This window comes from Drosophila pseudoobscura, chromosome X (assembly GCF_009870125.1).
Source record: "Drosophila pseudoobscura strain MV-25-SWS-2005 chromosome X, UCI_Dpse_MV25, whole genome shotgun sequence".
NCBI lineage: Eukaryota > Metazoa > Arthropoda > Insecta > Diptera > Drosophilidae > Drosophila > Drosophila pseudoobscura.
Window position 1 is genome coordinate 363,389 of NC_046683.1, and position 17,427 is coordinate 380,815.

Consider the following 17,427-nt stretch of genomic DNA (forward strand, 5'->3'; position numbering starts at 1 on the left):
AAAATCTGAAGTCAAATTACTGAAACGATCGATTAGTAAGTGTATCTTTGTCTTCGTTATGGTTCTTTGTCGCGGTTCCTCTGCGTGTGCGTGCATGTTGTCTTAGAAAAGTGTGGGAGTGAGCCATGAGACGTGTTTACCTAAGGAAGGGTCTGGGGCAGTGGCTTTGGAAGATGGCGCACTTTGGGATAAGGTATACGGTATGGATAGGTTTAGGCCGTGATTTAGCTCAGTGAAGAGTGCTCTCAGGAAGACAGAAAGAGGAAGAGAGATAGATCAACGGCAGGGAGATTTTCGTAATGAGCTGGCAGGCGGCTGTCAATCAAGGACGACGACCCACGCATAAACCGTTTTGTCTCTGTCCTCCCGTTTTCCGGTGGCGGCGGCTCATGGCGCCGTGCTAACAAGCTATTTTCATCGAAAGGTAAGGTGCACTTCTGTTATGCAGGACACCGTAAAACCAACCATGATTTTAAAAACCCCTTCGGCTTCTTGATGTGCCGCAAGGCCCTCCTACTTCTCTGTCTGGTGACCGTGCAATTTTTTTTTGTTTTCCTTCACTTTACTCACTCTTTTGCTCTGTTTGTTTGCTTCGTGCCTATTCCTTGCGTCATGGACACCCACGCTCGGAGTACGGCTCGAACGGCAGCGTCCGCCGCTTGCGCGGCTTTATTTAACTTAACCCCAACACAGGGGTGTCCCATTTAACCCTAAAGCGGTCAGCTTAAAGTGGCTAAAGTGTAACAACTGGAAAAATAACATGTTTTTCTCCAGGAATTCCTGGAACTGTGAGCGGTGAATTCCACTGACTGACTACTGACTAATGGTGTACATATAGTGGATGAGGAGTGTTGTTCAATCTAAATCAGCTTAATAAACTCAAAACAGACGTTGTCATAGACATCTGACAATTTCACAACTCCATTTCTGTGAAAGCAGCTGTTTTCGATAATTTTCGATGCAGAAGCAGTTCACTCTTTAATGCAAAATTTTGTTTGAGAAGGATGTACGGATAATAGAAGCACGTATCCCGTATCAGGGTTAACGGCGCTGCTTTCCGCCTCACTTGCTATGAAGAAAGACAGCATGGAGGCGTGTCCATTTTTCGGCAATACTCGAGTTGGGGTGCAGCTTCCCCATTAAATAAATGCCACAAGCAGATCAAAATTTCCAAGTACATTTACCCCCGTGATGTAAATGGAGGAAAGCCACGCTTTTGAGTGTATTCCACCTGTCAGGGACAGACTAAGGCAGACCAGATTTAGCCACGCGGCGTATGCTGATGCTCAGTAGTAGTTCATCACGTATACGCCGTGCGCGCCCCCCTCCGCCAAGAAAACTTTTGTGAGAGCGGGTTAGGGGGACGAAGCAAAAGCGAATGGGAGAAAGGTATGCATGACGCATACGCAGTGCCACGTGAAACGGAATCTCCCATCCCGGGGGGGCCAGGAGTGGAGCCAAGAGTAATAAAGACGTTACATGTTTTTACCTCCGAGTTTAAGTAGGCTAGAATACATACACAAATACATTTTTGAATGGTACCCCTTCGGGTCGATCGTTCCTAGCACAGGTACATTCATACAATGCTGCAATTGTGCTTCATATTTATACATATCTGCTAAATTATGCGAATACTTTTAGAAATGGAGATTTGAAGATCACATAAATTGTTTTTTTGATATGTACATACATCCGATATATATACATATGTGCTATATATATACACATCTACGTACATATGTATGTATGTATGTCCTCCCATCTATCCATTCACCCCCTGAGAGACGCAAAAAACACCGTAAAGTATGCAGTGCTACACAACGGGCTAACTGGCCCTTAACTGAGTGTGCGCAAGCGAGTCGGAAAGCAAGCGGCTTGCGCTCTCATACGACATAACTGTACGCTAAAGCGATAACGTAATGAAAGCAACAACATCACAGCGACGACAGTATAAGCAGCAGCTCGCCTACGTATCCGAGCGATGATAGCTGTCCCGCTTTCACCTTCACATGCCGCTTAGATATTTAAAAATATATTTTTACACCTCGTGTGTGTGCGTATGCGAGTTGGAAAAAGGTGAGTAAGAAGAACGACGACGTCGGCGCTGACGCTGACTTTGACGTGGCGGCGATAACGTTGCTGCAGCACATAACAAAATTACGAAACAATTCGCCAAGAACTTAATGTGAGAGAGAGCAGGAGCCATAGAGAGCAAGAAAAATCCAATCATATGCTCGCTCAGCTGTAGCTCTGCTCAAGGTACATTGAATAGAAGGTAATGCCTTCCTCCTCGTCTGGAAACTCGGTGTGTATGCAACTCTCTCTCACTTTCTTTTTGTTACGCATAGATGCTTGCTTGCCTAATTCTGAAGTAGCTTCTATGGCTGCCTTCCCGTCTACATAATATACCTTGGCTTTGCAAAGCTACTCCCTCTGCTGCTGGTGACGTGTGTGCGGTGGGTCGACGTCGACGTCTCTGCCTCGGCCTCCGTCTCCGCATGGGCACCGGGCACACGGGCATGGGGCACAGTCATTGGCATCCCGTCAGTATTGCTTTTCAGCAAAACGAAGCGAGGCGGCAGCAGCAGCGAGCAGACAGTCTTCCTCTCTAACAAAAAACCAACAAAACTATCGGCCATCAAAACAACAAATCTACCGTTCAAATAGTCGTCGCGTCACTGTCGACGCCGGTAGCAACAACAACGCTGAAAAGGTGACGAGTGCTAATCTACAGAGAGAGAGAGAGACTGCTAGAGAGGTGGCAAGCAGAAGAAGCAGATCTAAAAACAAATTTAAGCGCCAAAAGAGTGGCATTCTAACAGTAAAACAACAACAGCCAAAAGCAGTATTTTGTATTTTTTTGGTTTCAGTGTGAGTGTCAGTGCCACCATGTGTTTGTGTGTGTAATTTTTGCGCTTTTAGCCTTTATAAAATATTTTATTTGTGTACAAAATTAAGCAAGTAAATAATTATACATAACTTTGCCACTGCTAATATTCCATCTCACTCTTGCTCTCTATTGCTCCCATAATGTGTCCATATATTCGTGTATAATTGTATTGTAATCAAATACAAAATCTAAAAAAAAAATACAAAAACTTGACGTAATCGCAAAAATGCAACAAAAAAAAATGTAACGAAAAGGAAGCGAAAAAGCAACAGGAAAAGAAACAATAACAACAAAGATTACTATGCTTCTGTGCTTTGCTCTCTATCTGCTTCGATTCCGCACTTGCACTGAAATGCAGCCCTGCCTTCTGCATTAGTGTAAACGAGACAGAGGGAAAACACACGCACACAGACTTCTTTGTACATGCATATGTGTGTTTTGTTTGCCGTTATGCAAAGATTTCATTGTTATTAGTCAGCAAAAGCAACAGCGACAGCAACAATAAACATCAAGAGCGGGTAAGCGATAACCAGAAATACATACATATGTACCTGGGAATGCCCAGAGAGGGAAGAGGTCTGTAAAGAGACCTGCCATCGCGCTCCCATACATACGTAATTACATATGTATGTTCATGCATACATTTGTTTGAAGCGTACGATCCTCAATGAACGCCGATGATCATTGCGAGCGTCAAGTGGTTCAAAAGATCTCTTGGGCGAAATCCTCTCTACAAATTATGACTTTGTGGGGTAGATGTGCATCACTGCCCTGCGACATGAGCCGATAGGACGATAAGAGCCCCCTGTTAGGACAGTCATTACCTTGGCACTGCACCATTGGAGTTGGAGAGTATTTTGCGCGGCATCCTCTCTACTGAATCGATTAAGGATACATGTTGTATACTTCTTGCCCGGTACCGCCCTCCACCATCCTCCGTCAAGTACCAAGGCCTAATCTGTCGCTCAACGGGTTTCGGACCCATGCATAATTAACCAACAAACAACCACATTCTGAATAGCTGATAACGGTGGCCCCCATTCCCACTGATTACGCTCAAAACTCAGAATTGTCCGCGTGAGAGAGGGGTTAGGATAGGTAGAATACAGTAAGCGCCAGCTGTATTATCAAAACTGTTGGGGCATTTTGATAATCCCGGGATAAGGCTTCGGTTTGGCTCCTTCTCATTCACATCACACTTATACCAAAGCTTAACAGCACCTGTCGTCAATTATTTGGTATCGCCCTACACCCACTCACTGTGGTCTTTTTTTTACACTTGCGGTCCTTGTTCTTCTTCGAAAGAGAACGCCTTTCTCCATGAGAATTACTAACTGTTTCTTTTTTTTGTAATTGCACATTCATTTAGTTTTAATTAATTCAGACAAACAAGCAGAAATACAGAGAGGGAAAGCAAAGAGTGAGAGATAAGAGTGCAGGAGGCGGGATTGAATGCCCAACACTAACGCAAATGCGAAAAACGCAATGAAAACCGACTAAAAATAAATAATACTGACGTCAATATTGCGTAGGAGCGTCAGAAGAAGAGAGGGCAAATAAGAGAGCGAGATGGAGCGAAGCTAAAATCAGAAACCAAAAACAAAATGCAAAAGTGATTGAAATTTATGGAAATGCAGCTACGGCTACTCTGCCGCCGTTCTGCTACTGCGTACGAGCAGGAGTAGCGGGTGCACCGACGCTTGAATCCCCTTACGTGGAGGCAACTTTCAGCAAAATGTATACGTACACATGTATGTACATCGAGAGTAAAAAGGTGACATATGTACACGCAAAACAGGCAGAGTGTAGTCCAGCGGTTTTACTGTACTAAGGCCAAACCCAATTACCCAGTGATGTCACCTGTTGTAAGACAGGTATCACCAACAGCCATGAGTCAGTCGTAGTGGCAGACAGCGCGGCGTGGTTTTGAGCTACACAGAAAGGCAGGGTACCCCATAAGTGTCCTTCCCCCATCGAGAGTTCGAGTTGCGACGTAATTAATGGCAATTATATATATGTATATTATTATATCAAATGGTTTTCCATTTGTAGTTCAGATTCCGTCGAGCCCGGCTGACAGTATTTCTAGAAATCGCACACACAGCGCCCTAGCATTGGAATCAGTCATTTGCAATTGCGGCTAGAACGAGTTGCTAACACTCACTTTGATAAATGCACTAATTAGTCATTATGCCGAAGCTGTTTCAGGCCCCGCTTTTATTTTTTGTGCGCCATTACGGGAAGCAGTCACACATTGGGGTCCAGGTGTAGGCGCAGTCATTTGATTTGAAACATTGTCGCCAAATTTTTTTCCATGTGACGTCATATATTGCTCATAGGGTTTTTGCTGTTGCTTGTTTTTCCTGCATCTAAATTTTCTGTAATTAAGCAAGTCAGGGATATAATAACTTGAATTACTTAGGTCTAGCAAAAATGCATCTGGCATCGTCAGATATGAGAAAAATATTACAGCGGTGAACCGAAACAGCGACTGGCATAGTGTGTGTTCCAGCCCAAGTAGCAGTCACAGTCACTGCTGTGCCATGCTGCTCATCACTATCTTTTCGATAAAAGTATTGCCGCAACGCGCTAGTGCTTTGCACGAAACGCATTAGGCAATTTATCGTCAAATCTCTCTGGTAGTTCTGGCAGTGAAGAAGCAGCGCGAGTGAGAGCGAGCAAGCAATACTGGGAATATTTTTGCGCAAAAACTGAGTTTATCAATAAATTGTTGTTAACAATAGCAGTTTTTGAGCCGAGCGCGTGTGTAAGAATAGCCTAAAGGCAAATTCAATGAAGTGGCCATCGAGTGGCGCCGCCGCCGCCTGATCAACGTGAGTGTCAGAGAGTGGCTCTCGTTGTGAAGAAAAAAGAACGTAAGCAGCAAAGAAGACAGAGCAGCAGCAACGATAACAACAGGCCTAGTGTGCTGCCAACTTGTCGAGCTGCCACCCTCTCCCCTTCTGCAACCTTTGGCAGTACATAGTATTAATGCTTCTGTATTCTATTGAGCATTATTTAAAAAATGAAGTACCAAAAGCTGCTGAGTGTATATATGCTGTGAGCGAATCTATTTTCTGTGACGTGACGTGCGGAATAGTGAACATTTTTTCAACAAGTTGCCAGCACAGCGTGCAACGCGCGCACACACACACACACACACACACACAAACAACTTATATACAGAGCCCCCCAAAGAGAGGGAGAGCAGCAACAACAAGCGTATTTAGTGATGTCATCAGAAAGTAAGTTGATTTTTTTTTCTCCTCACTATGTTGTCATGACGTCATTTCACAAAAATACACAGAAGTGGGTGTTGTTGTTGCTGTGTCTCTATGGCAGAATTCAATTATCATTAACATCAGAAGCATCATCATCATCATCATCATCATCATCGTCATCGTCTTGGGTGGACAAACAAAACAAAAGCCAACGGCAGTTAAAGAGTAGCGTCCGCCAGTCCATCAGTTAGTAGTTAAATAGTTAGTTTTTTGGTTAGTTGTTGCTGCAGTTGCACATACATATGTGGATATTAACAATATTGTAACTGAATATCTTGTCGGGCTCCCGCCTCTTGCAGTCGCTGTTCCGCTTAAAACGACTTCAAGCTGGCCAAATTGAAACGGAAACGGAAGCCAAACTGAAGCACTTGTCGGAGAGCGTAACGGTGCTGCTGAAAATCGCTAAAATGGACAACAGCATCGTCGTCGAGGAGAACGGCAATTCGGCGTCCAGCGGCAGCCTGGACCTCATCACAGCCGCGGCGCAGGCAGCGGCCGCGCAGCAGCAGTCACAGAACCCACAGAGTACAACAGCGTCAGCGGGCAACACAAATAATTCCGCTGGAACGGGCACCGTTCTGACCACGACGGCCAACTGCAATTTACAATACCCGATGCAGCCGCTGGCGCAGCACGGCCTGCAGGTGGGTGGCTTTCCACAGATTGCATCCCATCACAGAGGCGCTCTAATGGTTCCTTTCTCTTTGCCACCCTTTGCAGGTACAATCCGTGATACAGGCGAATCCATCGGGTGTCATACAGACAGCTGCCGGCACGCAGCAGCATCAGGCGCTAGCCGCCGCCGCCACCGCCACAGCGATGCACAAGGGAGTGGGGGTTGTGTTTGTGGCCAAGCCAGCCAACTCTACGGTGATCCACACGACAGCAAGCAATGCAGTGCAAGTGCGTAACAAAGTGCGTAGCTGGAAAACTTTGAACGGGGCCAGCAGCCTCTCTAATCTTCATATTCCACTCCATATCACAGATCCCTCCAACTTTTCCATGTAAGATCAAACCCGAACCGAACAGCCAGCACCAGGAGGACAGCGACGAGAGTTTGTCAGACGACGACTCGCAGCACCATCGGAGCGAGCTGACACGGAGGCCATCGTACAATAAGATCTTCACCGAGATCAGTGGACCTGATATGAGCGGTAAATCCTTGGCAAGGCACGACATGCCACGCTATCACTCGCTCACACACACACGCACACACACACATACACACATCTCTATCGCTCTGTTGTCTCTCCCTCTGTCCTTAAACACATGTAACCAACCGCCTGCCCAAACTCCGATCTTTCGCCATCGCCATCGCACCACTTGCACTGCATCGCGCTACATCGATCATTAATCGATCCGATAGAATTCTACTCCATATCTATACATACATACATACATATGTATAAAATATTGATTATTAACTTGTATATACATATGTAGATAGACTTCTTCTCTACGTATTTCACTCATTTGCCCATTCATTCGCACTCGCTGACCAAACCCCATGTACCGTTAGAATAGGCAGCCATACAAGAGTGAACTCGTAGCCCCCGTTACGCGCCATCTCTTTATCCCCCGTTTCTTCATTATCATTTAGTTGTTGTTGGATGTTGATGTTGTTGTTTAATCAAGAATCAAAATATAAATAAGAAGAGAGGAAGGAGAGTAAGCAACTAGTCGCCCAACTGTAAATTCCTGTAAATATGTAACCACATCCCATGATTCCTATAACGCACAAACATTGACACGGGAGCAGCAACAGAATCAGAAGGAGATATGTTGTTGCTCTCGCTCCCACACACACTTTATCGGTCTCTTCTTTTCGTTGTTGTTGTGGTTGCTGTTGTTGCACACCCTGCCCCCACCCCCACCCTTCCAAAAAGTATGGCTCTCCCGCTTCCTCAAGGTATATTAAACAGAAGAAACACGGAAGTCATGTTCTATTTCTCTCGGACTGTGGACGATCGCTGCCTTACACTTCTGTTTGATATACGAAACTCTTCTCGTCACCTCCTAACCCCCAACTAAAATCAAGGAATCAAATCCCAAGCCAACCTCTCGCTCTTGTATCCTTTCTCTATCTCACTCTTGACTAACTCCCCAATATCGCCCGCTCTCACACGCACTCACCCAACCACCTCTCAGACATAATCAACAACAAAAAGATTCAAAATTCAATTCAAAAATCTGCAACGAAAATCGCAATGGAAAATATGTTTTTCTTATAATTTTTATTGTTGTTTTTCTTATTGTTTTCTTTATGACTGACTGCCTCCTCCTACTACTCTAAATTCAATTATGTCCAAAACAAAAACTGCGTGCATTTTCCAACCAACAACCGAAACAACAACTGCAACAACGAAAACAACAACAACCTCCCCCTCCAACAACCAACCAACAACAATTCCAACTATGAACCAAACCCAATACCCCGATCGGTCGATCAGGCTCCTCGCTGCATTTGGGGTCCGATGGGGTGCTCGGCTCTCAGCTGGCGGCAGGCGGAGCGGGCGGCAACTCGACGAACAGTCCACTACTGCACATGGCCCCGGAGCCAGCCTACTATTTGTCCAATCGGATACCCTACAACACCAGTAATAACCAGAGCCGAGGCTCCGCCATTCTCTTCTCCATCCACATGTGAGACATTCCCACAGACAAAACTAATTATTTTTTCTTTCTCTTTTCCATTTGCATGTTCCAATTTCCATGTGGGAATCACAGACAACAGCGGGATAGCGGAGGATCAGACGCGCAAGCGGGAGATCAGACTGCAGAAGAACAGGGAGGCGGCAAGGGAGTGTCGGCGCAAGAAGAAGGAGTACATCAAGTGCCTGGAGAATCGCGTGGCGGTGCTAGAAAACCAAAACAAAGCGCTTATAGAGGAGCTCAAGTCGCTGAAAGAGCTCTATTGTCAGACCAAGAACGATTGAATGTGGCCTTGGCTGTGGCTGTGGTCATGGCGATGGCGATGGCAGCGACGGCAGCAGCCGCGGTGGCAATATCGACGTTCGAAGACGAGTCCCAATGGCGATGGCAATAGTCGGCCGCATATCATGATTTACATACGTATAGTAGAATTCTATATGTAATCGTACATATATACTATATAGTGCAATGATCATGTTCTTGTTAGGACAAGTACACTGTAGCGAACCGAACCGAACAGCCTGACAGAACAAACAGGCGAACGGCGACACCGACACGAGCAGGACACAATGTAATTATGTTTATAATTTAAATTTTAATATTCTTTTTATGCTTTAGTTTACGCCTTAGTTTATTTACTATTTACCTATCCATGTCCCCTGTGCTTCTACATCCTATCTCCCATATGTATATATGTATGTATATATTTACATATACATGAATATCTTGTTCTTTATTCTGTAAGCTGCCGTCAGGCGATTGCCTTTCATCGTCGTTGGTCAATTTTGCCTTTTATTCGTATGCGTACGCATTGGTGTTTCTTCGGAAATCCCTATTATAATGGTACTCCCTCCATACGATGCTAATTCGTTTTCAGATTCTGCAGATCGATTAGCTGTTTGATGTTTTTTAATGCATTTTAGGCTTTAAGCGAAGATACACCAGCGTCATACTGTTTTTGATATTGCCTTAAAAAAAAAATAGATTAACCAATTGATAAACAGCAGATCGGACCAAACAGTTGTTTCGGATATTCTTCAGACAAAATTCCTTTCAGGAAGCGCCGCCCATACGTCTCCTTCAGCATTGGAATTGCTCCAGTGGCGAAAACCCATGCTCTTACGTGTGTCCATGTGAAGCGCCCAATTTTAAATGATGAAAATATATTGGAAATCCCATCCATGGCGGCAGCTTATTGTACTTGCAATTTTTTTTTCTTACTTAATGCTAAATACGACAATTTGACTAGAAAAAGTGTTTAAATTTTTTAGAGAAATTATGTAAACTGATATAAACCCCCAACACACACAACACAGGCAGAAAAAGATAGGTAGATATTAAGAGAAATAGTTCTTAGCAAAATTGAGAACTTTCGTCTGTTTTTTTTTATATATGTATCTATTACTATAAATGTGTGTGTGGAAAGAGAAAGAGCTGAGAAATGTAACATTAAAATTAAGTTTTAACCGGTTTAAAAGATCTGTAAAGTACAGGGCAGATCGATCAATCAAACAGTCAGTCAGTCAACGTTAATGAATTATTGAGAATTTGTTGCATACTTTTAAACCGCTTCCCGCCGCCTCGCCCACTAGCCTCCCTAGCCAAGGCGACACATAGAAGGATTTTCTCTGAAAAAAACCAATTTATATATATATATATAAACCAAATTATATATACGAAATACGTAGTTAGCGAATATTTGTACACTATTTGTATTTGTGTATCGCACTCGGAGAGGGTGGAACGGGTGGACGGCAGAGCGGTGTCCCATTTCCGGATCGAGGAATACTATACATAAATACATTATTTACATACTATAAAGCAAAACTCTCGTTATCTCTTGTGATCAACTCAGTTGTTGTTATGAAAATGATACAAAATGAAAAGAAATCGAAAACATTATTAAGTTGTATGGATGGATATGCATGCATGCAAGATGAAAGATCTGAAAATAAGCAGATGGACTTTTTCACATGTACAATATCGAGTAGCGAAAAAAATGGAAAATGGAAACAATGTCAAAGTAAAGCGGATAAATGAATGCATACGTCAATGTATAGTACATTAAAGCTCTTTATAAAGATTATACACATACATGATGAATCTATATAAATATATATATCCGTATATATATATATATATATATAGATATATTAATATTATATATTTATATATATATATATATATTTATCTATATACCTATACGGATCTATATCTACTTATTGGTACCCATGTATATCTCTCTATTTTTGATGTCCAAATCAAAACTTCTGCAAATGAAAACACTTTAGGAAACAAAATCGAAACGAGAATTCAAGGAGCAACTTTTTTAGTAGGATCAAAAAGGACAAAGAAGAAGGAAGGAAAAGAAGGAAAAAACCGAAAAGTTGCATTCAACAAAGTAAAAAAATATTTTTATTGTCATTGCATAATTTTTAAGCTAGTAATATTAATATGTACATCATAAGTGGCGAAAAACAAATAAAAAATGAAAAAGATGGAAACGCATGGAACGAAAAGGATAAAAGGATCACAGCCTAAAAGATGACAAATGTAAGGAATGTAGCAAATCAAAAAAAAAAGCGGAAACAGAAAGCCAGGCAGAATAGTACACAAATAAAAATAAAAACAAAACAACAACAAAAATCAGTAGAAATTACAATATTGTTATAAATATTTGTCTCAATGAGAAAAAAAAACAAACAAAAAGAAATGAAAGAAACAAACAAAACAAAACCAACAAAGAAAATAGACAAAAAATCAAAAATCAATAAAAAGAACTAAAAAGATCAATTTTTATATTTATAATTATTTATTTATTTATCTATTTATAATGTGTTTGAACCAAGGGCGTAACCAAGGGGCAAGGGTGCTTCAGCAAGCTTATTAGTAAACAAAAAAATTACTATTTAATATAAATTGCATATCTTTTTTTTAAGTTTCTTGTTTTTATAAATCATTTTATGTGGTTTTCGAATTAATCCCTTTACCACTACAGGTACATAGACTGCTATTTAATTTTCTCGCCAAACTATGAGCAAACGAACTTGAAAATGGTAGTGGGAAATGGTTTTATTGGTTTTAAAAATAGATGAAAAAATAGCACTGTTGGCACTCAGAAGGGAGACTTTCATCATCCTCTTTCACGCCGAAAAAGCGTTGACTACTCAATTTTTTGTTTGCTCAAATGTTTTTCTCACAGTCTCACAGCATGATCTGTGGGTCAGGATAAGGCTAAGTGTGACCTAGGCTAGAAACTTAATTAGCAGCCCTCGTGGAAAAGCCTATATTTTCACTTTGCAAGTCTTCAGCTTAATTTGGTCGGAAGTGACATTAAATTAAATCAGAAATTTGAAGCACCATTTCAACAAAAAGGAACAGAACGCTTTAGATGCATATATGTATGTACGTAGTTGAGACGCATATAACATATGTAGGTTTATATGACATATATAGAATCCACATAGGTGAAGACTTTATCAATTATCTAGTTTATAGATGACTCGCATTTACTATATCTAAGCTGAGGTTCCCCATCTGTTTCTACTAGTAATATGATATAGTAATAATTTCGTTCGAAATACGGAAAACAAGGGGTTTCTAGGTTGCCCAAGAAACGTCCCAACAAAATGTTTCTTCTAGATTCTAGATCGATTTACAATATCACGAAGAGCTTGTAGGAAATATGTTCCTATTTGTTTTGTCAGCTTTTCTGTCACCGATTTTCTTACTGATTGTATTACATCTCCATCGTTCTGCAGCCCCATCATCTATCCTGCTCTAAGCCATGGGAAACTTCCGCATTGCTCTGTTATACATCGGCATCTCCAGGCTGCACTGCAACGTTCCACATAGAAACGCTAAGCTTTTTAGCTCCGGTTGCCACGTTCTCTTAGTCCCACATTGCGGCACGACCATCCGACACGGATCCGTTTCACAGATTTAATTATAATTTTAAGTACTCACACACAATATATAGTACACACAGTAGCTACAAGATAAAAATACGATGTACAGATAAACATACAAAAGTACGGTTAGATTCGAATGGCGAATTCAGAATTCAAATACGTGTAGATCAGTCCTTAAGCGTTTCTGGGTTTTGGAGGGGCTCTGATCCCACCGCCTAGGAGATGAACAGATAAAGGAGGAACATGCCGAAACCGATGTAGTGGCTAAGGTAGCCCGCCTCCGACCAATGCCACACGAAGGACTCCAGCTCGCCGGCGGGACTGCCGTCCAGGTTGAGGGTTTCGTTGAGCAGCACGATGCCCAGATAGGCCAGGTGGAACATGGCGACCAGGGTGAAGATCAGATTGGTGAGCCTCACCAGCCAGCCCCAGCTGTCGGTCCAGCCACGACGTCGCGGGCAGCGGGAGAAGCAGCAGTGGTCGGGGCCCTTGCACTGACCGGCAGCCAGACAGGCATCGAAGAGTTTGGCCAGGTGGCGGCGGAGCAGTCGCTCGCTTTCGGCGAAGATGGCCAGAAAGAGCAGCACCATGTAGATGCGCAGATCCATACCGTGCAGCAGACTGGATACCACATACGTACAGAGGACGGCCCAGAATGTGTGGCCCAGGTTGTGCTCCTTGAAGCCTCCGTAGATATAGTGCTTGAGCCACTCGTGCATAGGGATATTCCAGCTGCGCACAAGGACGCTCAACGAGCGGGGCCACTCGATCTGCCAGGGCCGCGCCACCAGTGGCCCCAGTATTCTCTCGTCCAGCTCCTTGGAATCCTTAGATTCTCCGTCCAGGGTCTGCCCCGAGCTGACCAGCAGAGCCTGGGCCATAAAGCTTACGAAGTAGTGGCTGCTCCGGACGCCCAGCGCCTCCGTGTACATCAGGAGTAAGTGCGAGCCGCTGGCAATCTCGCCCAGGGCGTGGGCCAGGCAGTTGGAGACGGCCACCGCCAGCAGGCAGAGGAGCATGTTGAGCACCAGCTGTCGCAGCGTCGTCAGCCACTTGCCTCGTGCTACAAGGCACTCCACGTAGCGGCCATAGCTGATCCAGGGGCCGAGGGCACAGGTCGCGGGGCTGTAAATGTATCCAAGGTAGGCTAGGGGTCCTGGCATTCGAGGCACCTGTCCGCTGGCCAGGTCGAAGCCCAGCGAGATCAGCTTCATGTTGACCACCATCTGAACGCCCCGCAGCTGGGGCCAGTCACTGCGCTGCCTCCATATGGCCAGCTCGTACAGGAACTGGCTGCCAACGGTGAGCACGGCTATGCTGGTGGCCGCTCTCCTCCCACTATACACACGCACCAGCTGCAGCATAAGGTAGCCAAGGGCGCTCAGGATCAGCAGCAGACCTACGCGCTCGCCCAACCGCTGCCCAAGCGTGGCGTACAGCAGGATCAGACCGGTTGTGGCGTGGATCAGGTGCAACGGAGCCACGATGATACTGTTCGCATCGCGTTGCGATACTCCGGCTGGCGGCAAGCGGCGCTTCCTGGCATAAAGGAGGCACAGCAGGCGTCCGACCAGACACAAGCCCAGCATGGGTGTCACGTACTTCGCTACTTGCAGCAGCGAAGGCTGCACGCAGGCCTCTATGTTCTGCAACAGTCGATCCATCACCAGGAAGTCCCTCGCCTCCGGCTTTGCATCACTGTATAAGTTATCTTGTTTGTGGCCAGAATAAAATCCGTAGTCGATATCGTCGCCAGCGTCCTCCCCAAACTCTGTGTAGTCGATGTCATATCCCTCGTCGTAGTAGCTGTAGTCCATGACTGGCTGCGGCTAGCTCCAGCGACCGGCAAACAGCTCGGGACGGTCAAAAGCGCATTGGAGAACTGCTGTCAAAACGACTTCTGCCGCCGTCTCGCGCGTATCGATGCTGTCGATAGCTGTCTGGCTGCTGTGCTAGTTGTTTACATCGATGTTATCGATGTGTACACAGCAGATATCGTTGGTTAGTGATGCTGGGCTCTCTTTAAAATTGATATCTCGACTGGCTCTCGAGGTTCGCACTAGTTCGATTAGAAAGAACATACATATCCATATGTAGTTTTATTGTGTTGCGCTTATTTTTGCTTTGAGGATTTGATTCATTGAAAACTTTCAAACTTCGTAAAATTTTTTGGAATATTATATGCTCAAATTCGCATTGTTGTGTTTGTGGTCACTTGTGTTTGAAACAAAACGTGTGCTAGGCAGTGCTGCCAGAATTTCAGAGTCAATATAAGCTATAAAATAAATAAGGTAAGCATTAGACTAGGAGTAAATACACAAAAATAACAGCTTGCTTTGGGGTTTATTGTATTTATTTAAATTAGCGATAAATTAATTGGCAACACTACCGGCTCAGGGCAGCTTCAAGAGTAGTTGCATTTATATTATGCTTCTTTATATACTTTGGTATGTGATAAAAAATGTTGCAAAATTGGAACGATGGGTTTGGTTGAATTACTAAAAATGTTCACAAATTTTTTACAATATCATCGGATATTTTTTGCAGGCAGCATATTGTCTATGTAATATGGTCAACAAATGGACAGGAAAGAAATGCAACATTGGAACATCGCGAAAAAACTAGTTCCGATACTTTTTATGCAACGCAAAATAGGTGATTGGGGTTGTGTTGACACTGCAATCGAACTAGTTCCGCGTTGAACAAAACGTAAACCATTTGCTTGCCTTCATATATAAACATATCTGCGAGAAAACGAACTTAAAATGACCCGACATGCTCGCAACTGCACGGCCGGAGCCGTTTATACTTACAATGAAAAGAAACGCGACGCCGCCGAGTCGGGTTACGGAACGAATGCCCAACGCCTGGGCAAAGACTCTGTGAAGTCGTTCGACTGCTGTTCGCTGACGCTTCAGCCGTGCCGAAACCCTGTCATTACCAAGCAGGGGTACCTGTTCGACAAGGAGGCGATCCTGCAGTACATCGTCACCAAGAAGAATGAGTACAGCCGTAAGCTGAAAGAGTTTGAGCGCCTGCGACGGGTCGAAGAGGAGGAGATCACCCAGGAGGCCAATTGCAAGCAGCAAGCCCGCATGGAACGGTTCGTGAATTCCGAGAAGCCCACCACAACACCTGCCCACAAGTCCAGCCCAGTCGAGCAGCCCGTCCTACCCGCGCCCAGCACTTCGGCAGCAGCCATAGCAGCCTCGGAGAATGGATCCATTTCGAACATGGCCAACGGGAACCAGAAGAAGCTGCCCGCCTTCTGGCTGCCCTCAGAATGCCCCAATGCCGGGGCAGCCAAGGCCAAGAAGCCTGATGCCACTATATACTGCCCTGTCTCCTCACAGCCGCTTAAGGTGAAGGACCTGATTGACGTGAAGTTCACACCGATCAAGGATGGCGACACAAAAAAGTCGCTGATTGCCAAGGAGGTGCGCTACATGTGTCCCATTACCCACGATGCGCTTAGCAACGCAGTGCCTTGCGCCGTCCTGCGACCAACGTAAGTTTAGACTAACATCGGGTTTAGCTTCTTTGGCTTCTTCTTTCTTACGAACTTTTGCGTATCTTTGCAGCGGCGATGTCGTGACATTGGAGTGCGTGGATAAACTGATCCGGAAGGACATGGTTCACCCGCTCACCGATCGCAAGCTCAAGGAAAAAGACATTATTCCCCTGCAGCGCGTGAGTGGAGATCAGACATTTCCGATTCTATATATGTATATGTATATTTTATGTAACATTTTGTTTCATAGGGCGGCACTGGCTACGCAACCACCAACGACAAGCTGTCGGCCAAGGAACAGCGACCCATGTTACAGGTCTAAGGTCTTGTCTACTATAGATTCAATTGATAAAATGTATGTTTAAAAATTAAGTCTTAATCACTTTAAATTATAATTTTCTAGAGTCATTGCCTCAATATTACATTTTACTCAAATATGTATCGCATATATATAGTTTATGGATTCTGCGGTGATTCCTTCTAATACGTCAATCTTCAAGGGTATAGCAATCGGAGCAACCCCAAATTTGTAGACCTTTAATGAAAGATCTACATTTAATTATTTCATTCATTAAAATCATTGAATAGGATTTGAATATCAATTTATATTAAATTGGAACCAAACATACATACATAAACACATTGTGATGGACCTATTTCAGGCTAGGGAGGAGCTTTTGCTAGGAGTCTTGGTGATACTATTAGTATAGTATCATCCGTTCTAGCAGTACAAGCTGTTCTGGAGTTCTCTGGCCCCAATGGACGAATGCTGACCACTGCATTTTACACAGACGAAATCGCTTTGGCAATAGTTGTGAGTGTGTCCAATTTTCTGACAACGATGCCACTAGACGACGAGGCCAGAGCGCTTCTGAGTTTCAATTTTCACGCGCTGGCCAGAAGGTGTTCGGTGTTACTTGGGTTTGATTTCAATTGGACACTGAACATGTTGAATGGTTCTTGCGATCCGCGGCGTGTCATGCCACGAATGAATGTGGTGTGGTGGAGATCTCTGATTACGATCCCGCACCCTCTCTTAGTTTGGAGTTGGTACGTGTATGACGGGGTGGTGCAATCACCGTCGCTGTAGTGGCGCTCCAAGACTCTGTAGGAGTCCACATCATTTCACATGATGCGGAGTCCACCTGCTGGAGATGTCTTCGTGAAGAATTTATCCACGGG

At 44.2% G+C, this 17,427-nt stretch overlaps 4 protein-coding genes across 18 annotated transcripts in view; 2 read left to right on the forward strand and 2 right to left on the reverse strand.

Moving 5' to 3' along the window:
• The window catches only part of kairos, a 41,812-nt gene extending 36,317 nt beyond the window's left edge, over positions 1 to 5,495 (reverse strand). For 2 of the 6 annotated variants that reach the window (XR_001452982.2, XM_001354315.4), the window contains exon 1: positions 5,055 to 5,321. The gene's annotated coding sequence lies outside the window, so the exon portion shown is untranslated. Of the gene's footprint in view, positions 1 to 2,876; positions 4,999 to 5,054 lie in introns of those variants that run through there. The other 4 variants (XR_004470692.1, XR_004470693.1, XR_004470697.1 and 1 more) reach the window with 4 other exon arrangements.
• CrebB (Cyclic-AMP response element binding protein B) lies at positions 2,487 to 10,725 on the forward strand. Of its 10 annotated transcripts, none has more exons than XM_015186702.2 (6): positions 2,487 to 2,713; positions 6,471 to 6,815; positions 6,892 to 7,086; positions 7,157 to 7,325; positions 8,622 to 8,768; positions 8,899 to 10,725. In XM_015186702.2, exons 2-6 carry the CDS (start codon positions 6,579 to 6,581, stop codon positions 9,105 to 9,107), a joined length of 957 nt encoding a protein of 318 aa, XP_015042188.2. In that variant the 5' UTR covers positions 2,487 to 2,713; positions 6,471 to 6,578; the 3' UTR covers positions 9,108 to 10,725. The 10 variants fall into 10 exon arrangements, with proteins under 10 accessions (XP_015042188.2, XP_015042190.2, XP_015042192.2 ...); XM_015186704.2 differs by lacking the exon at positions 2,487 to 2,713 and adding an exon at positions 3,164 to 3,408; XM_015186706.2 differs by lacking the exon at positions 2,487 to 2,713 and adding an exon at positions 5,505 to 6,135 and having other exon boundaries at positions 8,899 to 10,616.
• A 1,484-nt stretch (positions 10,726 to 12,209) lies between these two features.
• Positions 12,210 to 15,018, reverse strand: por (Protein-serine O-palmitoleoyltransferase por). Its single transcript, XM_001354317.4, has one exon. It carries the CDS (start codon positions 14,549 to 14,551, stop codon positions 12,950 to 12,952), a length of 1,602 nt encoding a protein of 533 aa, XP_001354353.1. The 5' UTR covers positions 14,552 to 15,018; the 3' UTR covers positions 12,210 to 12,949.
• Positions 15,019 to 15,292: 274 nt separating this feature from the next.
• LOC4814400 (nitric oxide synthase-interacting protein homolog) lies at positions 15,293 to 16,841 on the forward strand. The gene is made up of 3 exons (XM_001354318.4): positions 15,293 to 16,242; positions 16,316 to 16,424; positions 16,496 to 16,841. The coding sequence occupies exons 1-3, from the start codon at positions 15,500 to 15,502 to the stop codon at positions 16,565 to 16,567; spliced, it is 924 nt and encodes a 307-aa protein (XP_001354354.2). The 5' UTR covers positions 15,293 to 15,499; the 3' UTR covers positions 16,568 to 16,841.
• Positions 16,842 to 17,427: the final 586 nt, after the last annotated feature.